The sequence below is a fragment of the Cervus elaphus genome, chromosome 20, assembly GCF_910594005.1.
Source record: "Cervus elaphus chromosome 20, mCerEla1.1, whole genome shotgun sequence".
Lineage (NCBI taxonomy): Eukaryota > Metazoa > Chordata > Mammalia > Artiodactyla > Cervidae > Cervus > Cervus elaphus.
In genome coordinates this window covers 54,425,533-54,437,639 of record NC_057834.1, presented here as the reverse complement: position 1 = coordinate 54,437,639, position 12,107 = coordinate 54,425,533, and the positions used below count along the sequence as shown (strand labels likewise).

Below are 12,107 nucleotides of genomic sequence, written 5' to 3'. Positions count from 1 at the left end.
TGATGTAATGTATTATCCTTCTCTCTTGGACTTTACTTAGTATGATAATCTCTAGGTCCATCTATATTACTGCAAATGTCACTATTTCTTTATTTTTTTATGACTGAGTAATATTATACTATGTGTGTGTGTGTGTGTGTGTGTGTGTGTGTGTGTATGTGTATGCTACATTTTCTTTCTCCATTTATCTGCTGTTAGACCCCTAGGCTGCTTCCATGTCTTGGCTATTGTAAATAGTGCTTCTATGAACATTGTGGTACATGCATCTTTTCAAATTAACAGTTTTCATCTTTTCCAGATATATACCCAGGAATGGGATTGCTGGATAATATGGCAGCTCTATTTTTAGATTTTTAAGGAACCTCCATACTGTTGTCAATAGTGGCAGTGTAACAGGAGGGAACAGGGCAGAGCACAACTTTTGAAAGGATGACATAGCCCAAGGACACAACATAAACTGATTAGAATCAAATGGGACCAAGCTGGCAGACAAGACTAGACCTTGATCCTCAGTCAGCAAGTGAAATGACACACCCAGAGGTGCCATAACAGTTCCGAGGCACTGCTAAAAGAACAAGGTGGCCCAAATCCTGGAAATCTCTGCCCCTTCCCCAAAATAGTTGGAATAATCCTCCCACTCATTAGCATGTGAAGTTACCCAGCCTATAAAAACTAACCAGGCCAAATTTCAGGGCTGTGCTCGCCCTCTGTGATGGCCCGCGCTCTGTCTGTGTAATGTGCTTCTCTCTGTATCTGAATAAATCCACTTCTTAACTATCACTTTGTTTCTCACTGAGTTTTTTCTGTGATGAGACATCAAGAACCTGAGTTTCATTAGGTCCTGAAACCAGGTACCATGGGTTTTGGCTGGGTTTGAGTCCCAGCCATGTGGGTTCAAGTCTTAAGCAGGGTTTTGGCTCAGTTTGAGTCCCAGCCACCTGGGTCAAGTCCCAACCAGGGTTTTGGCTGGGTTCGAGTCCCAGCCATGCGGGTTTGGGTCCGTTTGGCTGGGTTTGAGTCCCGGCACATGGGTTCGAGTTCCAATCTGTGGTAAATGGTTTCAGCAGCACCAACTTACATTCCCACCAACAATGCAGTAGGGTTCCCTTTTCTCCACGCCCTCTCCAGCACTTATTTATAGCCTTTTTGATGATGGCTATTCTGAGAGGTGTGAGGTGATACCTCGTTGCAGTTTTGATTTGCATTTCCCTGATGATCAGTGATGTTAAACATGTTTTCCTGTGCCTATTGGCCATCTGTAGATCTTCTTTGGAGAAATGTTTATCAGGTCTTTTGCCTATTTTTTGATTAGGTTGTTTGGTTTTTGTTACTGAGTTGTATAAGCTGTTTGTATATTTTAGAAATTAAGCCTTTGTTGGTTGCACTGTTTGGAAATATTTTCTCCCATTTCATAGGTTGCCTTTTTGTTCATGGGCAATCAGTATTTTTAAATGCTGCTTTAGGTAAAACTGTTTTGATAGACTGGAATGTATTAGAATTTACTTAAAAAAAAAATCCAGGTGTTTCACAAAGTGACATAATAATAGATCAAATACAGCCATCGGGTGATAAGAAGAAACATAGTGTTTCTGGTTCTGCCCTTAGATTTAATCACAGATTATGTACTCTGTTTAATGTCTGTTTTACTTTCTAGACTATAAAACTCTCTGAGGAAACATTTCTTGTGTTAGTCACTATTGTGTATTCCCAAGGCTCTATACAGTGTTGGGCATGTGGTTGGGCTTCAGATATTACATATAAGATGAATAAAGAAACACACAAAATTTTCTTAAAATCCTCCTCCAGCCTCAAATGTGAAAAGCACTCAGAAGTATTGGGTGTGTTTCTTCCTTTCTTTATAAGTGGGGTGGTAAGGCAAAGAGAGTGAAACAGCAACAAGAGAAAAACACCCCAGGGTAAACATCTCTTGATTACACATTTGTAGACCGTCAGCATAGCAAGAGACTTACTCCCAGCCCACTTCTCCTTCTGGCTTCTTAATGACTACTGGCCACCTCTTCCTATGACCCAGCCAGCAGGAGCTCAGTAATGCAAGCTCTTTTATTTCTTAAAATGGTAAAGCATGGTAGGAAAGAAAGTCTGCAAATGGAGAAACCATGTTATGAATTCCGGTGCCAAGAATAGAGACCATAGATCAGATTATGAATACAGCGGAGACCAGGAATCATCTTGCTCTTTTTGGTGCAGGACCTGAATGATTTCTTTGGCCACTGTTTACCCTCCAAGATTACCAAGGACTCGCCTCTTCCATTCTAGTGTTTTTTCCAGAGTTTCCATCCAGTCTTGAGTCTGCACCTTCAGACTCAGCTACTAAGGTAGCTGAGTAGAGCTTTCACACCACTGAGCTGCCATGCGCTTTTGAGGGCAGATGACCTGCTAGGATGAAGGGTTGTGTTGTGTACTTTTTTCCCTTCACTTTTCATTGAAATTTAAAATTCACAGAAAAGTTGGCACATTGAGTTCCTATACTCTTCACCTAGCTCTCAGATTTTTTTAAAATTTTTTTTAAAAGTTTTATTTTATATCGGAGTATAGTTGATTCACAATGTTCTGTTAGTTTCAGGTATAGAGCAAAGTGATTTAGTTATACATGTTTTCCTTCCTCTGATGTTAATTTCTTTCACAATCATGGAACATTGGTCATAACTAGGAAGTTAACATTGGACAGTCCTATTAACTAAACTACAGACCAATTTTTCAATTAACGTTTTTTTTTTTTTTTTTTTTTGGTTCCAGGACCTAACCCAAGATACTGCATGTATTGTTTTACTTATAGCTACCTCCCTGGGGTCTTGTGGGAGTTGGATAATAAACTGCATGGAGAAGGGCTTCATAGACCGTGAACGTGTGTTACCAGCAGTTCTCTTCCATTATTGTTCTGGTTAATGATAAAACATACACTTCCCTCCCTGCACTGCAGGGTGTGAGTAGATTCCAATTCCATTACTAAAATGACTAAAACTATATGCTGGGCACTTTAATCCTCACAACAATTATATTATGCTTCTGTTATAAGATTCAAGAGTTGATATACTCTTAGGCTTCCTAGGCCCTCCCAAAGGGAAGTTAGCTGCTTTTTCATATGCTATCTCATCACAGCACTTACTGTGCCATCTTCCCCACTAGACTAGAAGCTGGGGCTGCCAGGAACTGGATTTTGTTTCGTTATCCCCTCTATCCAGCAAATAGGTACCCATGCTGTGCTGTATTTAGTCCTCAGTTGTATCCGACTCTTTGTGACCCCATGGACTGCAGCCCACCAGGCACTTCTGTCCATGGGGATTCTCCAGGCAGGAATGCTGAAGTGGGTTGCCATGCTCTCTTCCAGGGGATCTTCCAAGCCCAGGGATCAAACCCAGGTCTCTTGCATTGCAGGCAGATTCTTTATCAGCTGAGCCACCAGGGAAACCCAAGAATACTGGAGCGGGTAGCCTATCCCTTCTCCAGGAATCTCCTGCAGTACAGGCAAATTCTTTACCAGCTGAAATACTAGGGAACCCTAAATACGTACTTAGATGATGCTCAAAACACGCTGCTTAAATGAATAAATGATCTTTTACCCACTGCTCTATTCTGAAAATTGCTGTTTCCCTTTCAACTTACTGTTCACTGTTTGCCTTCCCCTACCAGAAAGTAAGATCCATAGAACACAGACTGCTGAGTTTCACTCCCTAATGAATTTTCAATACCTAAAACCTTATTTAGAACTGACAACTCAGACAGGGTAAATGTCAATAGTATCTGTTGAATGAATGTGTGGAAAGGTCGACTTCCTCCTTTGGCCCATAGCATCCTGTCTTTTTATGACATCATCATATTTTTCTCTGATGCTGATCTCATTAAGATAATGTTCAATAATGCTGTGATGTGGGTGAGCACTGACAGCTCTGGCTTCCTGAGTTAAACAGTCATTTGCAGCTGAATGGTGACTGGAGGGGGAATCACAGGAATGCTGTCTCCAGGAAGGAGGCAGTGATGGTTGGCACAGGTGGCCTGTGGACTCTACACCCCACAGCTTTGTCCAGGACCAGGAGAACCATGCCTTGAGGCCATTTGTTCTCTGTGCTCTTTTTAACGTTTTTTGTTTTTAAAGTTGCTGTTTATTTGGCTGAGGCAGGTCTTAGTTGTGGCATGAGGGATCAGCATGTAGGATCTTTCGTTACAGCATGCAAGATCTTTAGGTGAAGCACACAAACTCCTAGTTGCGGCATGTAGGATCTAGCTCCTGGCAAGGGATTGAACCCAGGTCCCCTGCATTGGGAGCACAGAGTCTTAGCCAGTGGACCACCAGGGAAATCCTTGTGCTCTGTGCTCGTGACTTCCATGTCACACTCACCTCCCTTTCACCGGAATGCAACTCTTCATGATAAACAATGGCTTATAATAGTCATTAACTTTATTTCCTTAGGAGATAATTTCTTTTTGTCACAACTCTTCTATTTCAAATCTATTTTTCCTGTCACTGATGAAAAGATAACAATCACATTCCCATTAAGAAAAACAGATATAGGGTAAAAGTCACCATTCTGACACAAGTATGGTTGGAATTTTATGTTTTCCCCTTCCCTTCCCCCACCCCACCCTGAGAGTATATTATATATGCTTATCTAGTTTGTGTTCTGCACTTTTCACTTAACATTGTATCATGCTTATAACAGAAGGATCTTTTCATGCTATGAGACTTCATAACCATCTATTTAAATATACTCTACACATTTAAGGATGTTCAAATACATTATTCATTTCACTGTCAGATATGCCAAGCAAAGTCATCTAAAGAATTTGAAAGATAAAAACTCAAGGAACCTAAATGTCAAGCTTAAAAAATAAAACTCTGGAATTCCCTGGCAGTCCAGTGGTTAGGACTCTGCACTGCACTTCCACAGCAAGGCACAGGGATTCATCCCCTGGTTGGGGACCTAAGATCCCACACGCCACACAACATGACCAAAAAAAAAGTCTCTAAAAGTATATGGAGGGCAACACATGAAAAAATGGTCAACATCACTCATGTTCAAGGAAATGTCACCCACTACATTCCAACTAGAAAGGGAAAGTTAAAAGGATCAATGCCAAGTGCTGACAAGAATACAGAATAGCTAGAATTTTCATACATCATTAGTGAGATTAGCAAATGGTATAGCCACCGAGAAAATAGTGTGATGATTTCTTACAAAGTTAACCATGCATTTGCCATGACTCAGCAATTTCAATGCTGGGCATCTATGCAAGAGAAATGAAAGCATATGTCTGCTAGACCCCTAAGTAAATATTTACAGCATCTTAACTTGTAACAGCTAAAAAGTGGAAACAGCTCAAATGTCCAACTGGTGGATGGATATACAAAGTATGGTACATCTGCACAAAGAAATGGGCCTCCTGGGTGGCTCCATGGTAGAGAATCTGCCTGCCAGTGCAGGAGACTTGGGTTCAATCCCTGGGTCAGAAAGAGCTTCTGCAGGAGGAAATGGCAACCCACTCCAGTATTCTTGCCTGAGAAATCTCATGGATATAGGAGCCCGAAGGGCTACAGTCCATGGGGTCAGAAAAGAGTCAGACATGACTTAGCCACTAAACAACAAAACAACAACAAATACTCCTCAACAATAACAAGCAAAGAATTACTGAAAAATGCAACAGGATGGATCATAACGCATTATGCTATTGTGACGTCAGACACAGAAGGCTACTCCCAACTGTTTTTACTCAAACACTTCTGACACCAAACGTACGCGTTATTTCCACACCAACAACCACTTTGCCAATTCTCCAGACACCAAGTGGGTGTCCTACAGTCCGATTCAATTCTGACCTAAAGTACCCAGAGTTAGCATCAGATTCCACAGATTTAAAGGCTTAGTCTCACAAGACTGCCTTCACTTCAGATTCCATGCTCAAGTCCCAGGTTGCCACCTGTACGTGACCAATCAGCTATAAATTGGGAGTTCCCATGACTCCTTTGTCAAGGTTGATAATTTGCTAGAATGGATCACTGAACTCAGGGAAACACTTTGCTTACATTCAGTGGTTTATTGTAAAGTATGCATTTCAGAACAGCCAGATGGAAGAGAGTCATAGGGCAAAATATGGAGGGGAGGAGCGGCAGGGAGCTTCCATGCCTTATCTGGGCACGCTACTCTCCCAGTACCTTAAGATACTCACCAGCCAGGAAGCTCTCTGTAGTTTAGGGGGTTTTATTACATAGGTGTGATCGATTATTTTATTGGACACTAATAATTGAACTCAATTTCCAGTCCCTCTCCCCTCCCCAGAGGTCAGGGGATGGGGCTGAAAGAGCCAACCTTCTAATCATGCCTTGGCCTTCCTAGAGACTAGCCCCCATCCTGAAGTTAGGAAGGGGGCCTCCAGCCACCAGTCACTTAATTAGCATGCAAAAGATACTCTCATCACTCCCAAGGTTCCAAGCGTTCTAGGAGCTGTATACCAGGAACTGAGGATAAAGATCAAATATATGCTATCATGCCACAGTTACATACTATGTCGTTCCATACAGGCTTCCCAGGTGGCACAGTAGTAAAGAGTCGCCTCAGATCAGAAGGCTGATCTCATTAAGATAATGTTCAATAATGCTGTGATGTGGGTGAGCACTGACAGCTCTGGCTTCCTGAGTTAAACGGTCATTTGCAGCTGAATGGTGACTGGAGGGGGAATCACAGGAATGCTGTCTCCAGGAAGGAGGCAGTGATGGTTGGCACAGGTGGCCTGTGGAACCCCATATCAATGCAGGAGATGCAAGAGATATGAATTGGGTGGGGAAAATCCCCTGGAAGAGGGCATGGCAACCCACTCCAGAGACTCCCATGGACATAGGAGCCTGGTGGGCTACATAGTCCATGGGATCCCAAAGAGTCGACACTACTGAGCATGCAGGCATAGGGGAAGTAGGTATCAGGTGATTTAGTTAAGGAGAGAGGATTGACTGCAAAGGAGGAGAAGGGAATTATCTTGGCTGTTCGAAATGTTCTACATTGGAATGGTAGTTATTTGACAAAAGAACTTTGTCAAAATTCATTAAACTTCACTTTTATAAAAGGAGTATGAACAGTATATAAATATACCTTAATAAATATGACTTCAAATAAAAGCTATTTCCTCTGTCATCTTTTGCAGATGTCCCTTGCCCCTAAAAAGTGTGACTTATTTATTATCATGGGTGTAGAGGAAAGAATAAAAGTTCCATCAGTGAACACCTGATCTGACTTCTACATAAGAGTCCACTGTCCATGGTAAGCACCAAGAGTAGAACATGATTCAGTAGCATTTTTCATGTATCTTTGGTCCAAAGCTTCTGTTTATCCCTGATTTCAGCCTCAGAGTTTCTCCTCTTTGGGTCCTTCTTCTGTACCATTCAGTTCTGGAGACTGAGCAGCTTTAACAACTTCTTTTGGTTCCATCTCTTTACTTTCCTTTTTCTGTTTCTCTTCTGCCTTCTGTTCTTTAGCCTCAAGTCGGTAATTGATGCCCATGCCGATGAAAAGATAGATGCCAGAGACAATAAGGATTATGCCACATGCCCAGTATGTGTATTTATAGTCTCCATATATGTCACCGAGATGACCTAAGGATGTCCAAAAAACAAAGTTATGTGGGTAAACAATTATACCCTTTCCCAAAGAAAGGTTAAGGATCCTTTCAAAGAGCCCACAAATGACAAATTAGTCTAAAAAGAAAATGCTCAAAATTATAAGATCTTTTGTTTATGATGTAACACTGATTTTGGGGTGTCCCTGCACATTCTGTTATCTTTAGCAACTTGAAAATAATTAAATCTTGGCAAATTTGAATTGAGAAAGTCCTGGAGATCACCTAGAATCAATTCTCTCAGTAATCCAATGGAAAAATTTGCTCAAAAGAGGTTTAGGAGTCTTGCCCAAGGCCACAGAGCTAATTCCAGTCTCCCAGGCCAATGCACTTTTTCTGACATCAGCATTTCCCAAAGGGTGTTCCTGGGAACACTCACCCTCTGCTGAAACATTAACTAACAGCAATACTTTCCACCATTCTAACCTCACAACAGGAAGATTCTATCATCATTCCCACTGTATAACATAAAAACTGAAGTACAGAAACTTTAAGGAAGTCATCCAAGGTCACAAAGCTTTAAGTGAAACAAATTGGCTTTAAACCCAGGGAGTCTGACCCTGAGGCGTGCACCCGTAACTTCTTTGCTTCAGGCTACCTCCCTAACATTTGCACAGTCAAGTAAATTTGGAAATGACACATCATAGTCTTTTCTATTCAAGTTTTTATGAGGTGTGATATTAAAGAAACTTATTTAATCCTTGTTATAGTAAAATTTATTAGCAACTCATCAAATTAGTATTAAGAAATAAACTTTGGAAAACTCGACACATATACAGGCTATAATAACCAATTCAAACATGATTTCATATGGTTTTCCAATGCAGGGCAACATTCACTCAGCAATACTTAGTTTCTATATATCAATACAGCCCTGGGTCTGCTAAGCCCTGAGTTAAGAGTGAGCAAAGCAGATAACATCCACAGTTCAGTGGAGAAGAGAAATGTTAATCCAATAACCACACAGACTGTGACAAGTGCTACAGGTGTGTTTGAAAGCAGAAAATAGGGGTTTGGGGCTAACAAGGAGGGTCAGGAAGGCTTTTTAAAAGTGTAAACTTAACCAAGACTTACAGAAGGATAAGAATTAATCTAGGAGAAAGGAGATGGGAAAAGGGTCCGGGCAGAGAACAGCCAGTGCTGAGGCAGGTGGTAGGAGGAAGCACCAGGTGAGAGGGGAAGCACAGAGGGCTAACGGAGTGGTAGGAAATGAGGCTGGAGAAAGAGGCGGGCCGGCCCATGCAGGAACCAGCAGCCACAGTAGGGAATCTGATCCTCACCCTAAGAACGCAGGAAGCAACTGGGGTGTTCTAAGAGACTGGAGAACAGCTAGAATGGATATGGGTAAAGTTAGAAGGCTACTGATAGAAGATCGGAGATTAGGATAAGAGCAGTAGTGATGGAGAAAAAAATGAGCAGATTAGAAAGAGATTTAGGAAGCAAAAACGAAGAGGATTTGGAATCTCCTTGGATATACTGGGTTGGCCAAAACAGTTCATTTGGGTTTTTCTGTAAGATCTTATGGAGGACAGAAGGTGGAAAAGTTTTGACAGGTCAGTAGTGGGTTTTTCATTATGTGTCCTTCCTAACTTTAGAGTGCATAATCTCAAAAATATGCATCACATCCAGAGGTCCAAATTATTGTTGTATTTTGTATTAATGATACTTTAAAAATGTAAACTGTTTAGCACTGACTGAGAGGATAATACCTCAGGTTTTAGGGTCACTTCTTAGCTGTGTGATCCTGGGCAAGTTATTTCACTTTCAAAAGCCTCTATTTCTTTAAAGTGGGAACAATAATAGTCTAACATCATAGTCTTGCACTATATGACAGAATACAGAAACGATTAGGATTCTGCTTTCCATCACCTTCCCAATCTTCTCTGCCTGTTTTATGTTAATAGAACCACAGAAATTGGGAGACATACTGTACCTAAAACTGGTGGCCCCAGGAGCATAGGACAGCACTCCACAATGGTCATCAATCCCACAGCACTGGAGAATCTCTCGGCTCCCACAAGGTCCATCAGTGTTTCAAACAGTACGGCACCAAACCACCCAAAAGCAAATCCAAGGAATCCCGAGTAGACACAGAACCCTATGTAGCTGGAAGTTAAAGGAACTAGCATATGACATACTCCATTCGCGATAATAGAAGCAGCCAAATAGTACTGAATTCGTGGTCTTACCCACTTTGTGTTGGCTACAAATCCCATACAAGGTCTGGATACCATGTCAACAAAAGCCTGAATGGAAAGAAGGAAAGCAGCCTTCTCACCAGAGTGATGTTGACTCTTGGCGTAATTGATAATAAAGACTAAAGGCGCAGCCACCGCAAAAGACATGATCACATTCCCAGAGAGGTACAGCAGGAAGCCTCTGTGCTTGAACAGGGATAGGTCCAAAAGTTTGTTAACTGTTTGAGAAAGTGATTGTTTCTCCTTTGGGGAGTTTCCACCATTAACTCCTGTCTTTGGATTACCTGCCCCCTTGTTTGCATCACATTTTCCAGCTTCCTGAAGGAATTCTTTAGACTTCTCTTTCTCTGCAGTGGTTGGCTTGGGCCCTATTGGTCTCATCAGGGCTCCAGCCACACAGCAGTTTAGTAGGAGGCCCCCCAGAATTAGGAAGCTTCCTCTCCAGCCAAAGAGAGCAAAAAGAGCCTGGTTGAGAGGGGCCATGGCAAAGAGGAACACAGGGCTGCCTGCCATGGCTAGTCCATTTGCTAACGGTCGCTTCTTGTAGAAATACTTGCCAATCACGGTCAAAGCTGGATTCAAGTTGAAGGCAAGCCCAAGACCTGGGGAGAGGGGAGGAAAAAACAATCACATACTATCAGAAACATATTTAGAAATGATTAACTAGGGAAAGAACTGACATGGAAAGAGGTCAAAATCATGAGAGGCTATTGTAACTTGTAAGTCATGAAGTGGACTATTATCAAATAAATACAGACACAAAATCTCTTTTGCAGCAAATACTAGATTTATATACACACTGTGTGTGTGTGTGTGTGTGTGTGTGTGGCGTGCCATGTGGCTTGCAGGATCTTAGCGCCCTGAACAGGGATTGAACCCATGCCCCCTACAGTGGAAGTGTGGAATCTTAACCACTGCATCACCAGGGAAGTCCCTAAAAAATGTATATTATTAAAAACAATTCTTTTCACTTTAGCAACAAAAAGAACAATAGAGATTCTTTGTCTAATTTCATAATTACAAATGCATTAGAACTATTGGAAAAGGATACGTGATTGGTGGGCCTACCCTAACAAATAAACAAACATATTGTACAGCCACAGTAATAGAACAGAACACTTACTCAAATTGAAAAACTGATTTCTAAAAGTGGGCAGAAAGTCCAGAAATAGAACCAAGAGATACATTTAAATTAATAGGGAAAAAATGGATTTTTCAGCTAATGGGGTTGGGACAGTAACTATGCTGATAACCTTTTAAGTGGTCTTCCAATCTTGCTTTCCTACTAGGTAAACCAGGTTAGGATGCTTGTCCATTTCCATCTCTATAATGTCCATAACTTTTCACTCTGGATTAAGAGGTCCTATGACTTGGCTCACACCTACCTCCCTGCCCTCATTTCAATCTGTTCTTATTTGTGCAAAGTTTAACAATTACTCTAGGTTTCCACAAAGACTTCTCCTGGCTATCATTCAAAACTCAACTCAAAATCATGATCTCAGAAGCCTTCCCTTTAGGGACCTTTCGATCCTTCTCTATCAAATTCTGTTTTAAGTCTTTGCAAAGCACTTATTACTACCTGAATTTTTCTTATTTATTCATTTATTTGTTGGCCTGTTTATCGTCTGATTGCCTCCACTAAAGAGCAGGAATCTTGCTTGTCATATTGGGTCTCCCCACAGAGCTTGGACCAGTGCCTGGCATATAGTTAGGGACTCAATGAATATTTGCTGAGTGAATTAATGACACGAAATAATGAACAGGTTGAATAACCATGTGGGAACAAATAAAGTTCTATTCCTTCTTTGTGTTATTCAAATATTCCAGATGAATTAAAATATTTAAATGTTTAAAAATTTAATGTAGTGAAAGTATAGATCTAAAAAGATAGTACCAAAAAAAAAAAAAAAAAGATAGTACCTATTATTAGCATTATCTCAGGTTCTGCAGGTGGGGCTGTAAATTATTTAAACCTTTCTAAAAGAGCACTTGACCAATCGTATCAAAAACCTTTTCTTCCCCCAGCAATTACACTTCTACAAATTTATCCAAAGAAAACTATCATTTTCAAAGATGCATACAGAGGCACTATCATACACTTTATTAAGAGTGAAAATACAAACAATCTAAATGTCCTTCAATTAAAGTGAAATAAATTATAGTACATCTATCCAGTGAAAAAATAATAGCTGCCAAAGTATATTTACTGAAATGGGGAAACTATTAATATGTACATGATGTATTACTAAGTAAAAAAAAACTTGTTACAAACATTTCACATAATCT

General features: G+C 40.9%; 1 protein-coding gene across 3 annotated transcripts in view; it reads right to left on the bottom strand.

Moving 5' to 3' along the window:
* Positions 1 to 6,036: 6,036 nt before the first annotated feature.
* LOC122676907 (monocarboxylate transporter 1-like) overlaps positions 6,037 to 12,107 on the bottom strand; it is a 29,471-nt gene continuing 23,400 nt past the window's right edge. For all 3 annotated transcript variants that reach the window (XM_043876480.1, XM_043876482.1, XM_043876481.1), the window contains 2 exons: positions 9,557 to 10,423; positions 6,037 to 7,600 (listed from right to left, as the gene is read on the bottom strand). In XM_043876480.1, coding sequence (XP_043732415.1) covers positions 7,353 to 7,600; positions 9,557 to 10,423 — 1,115 coding nt within the window. In that variant the 3' untranslated portion in view covers positions 6,037 to 7,352. The remainder of the gene's footprint in view (positions 7,601 to 9,556; positions 10,424 to 12,107) is intronic.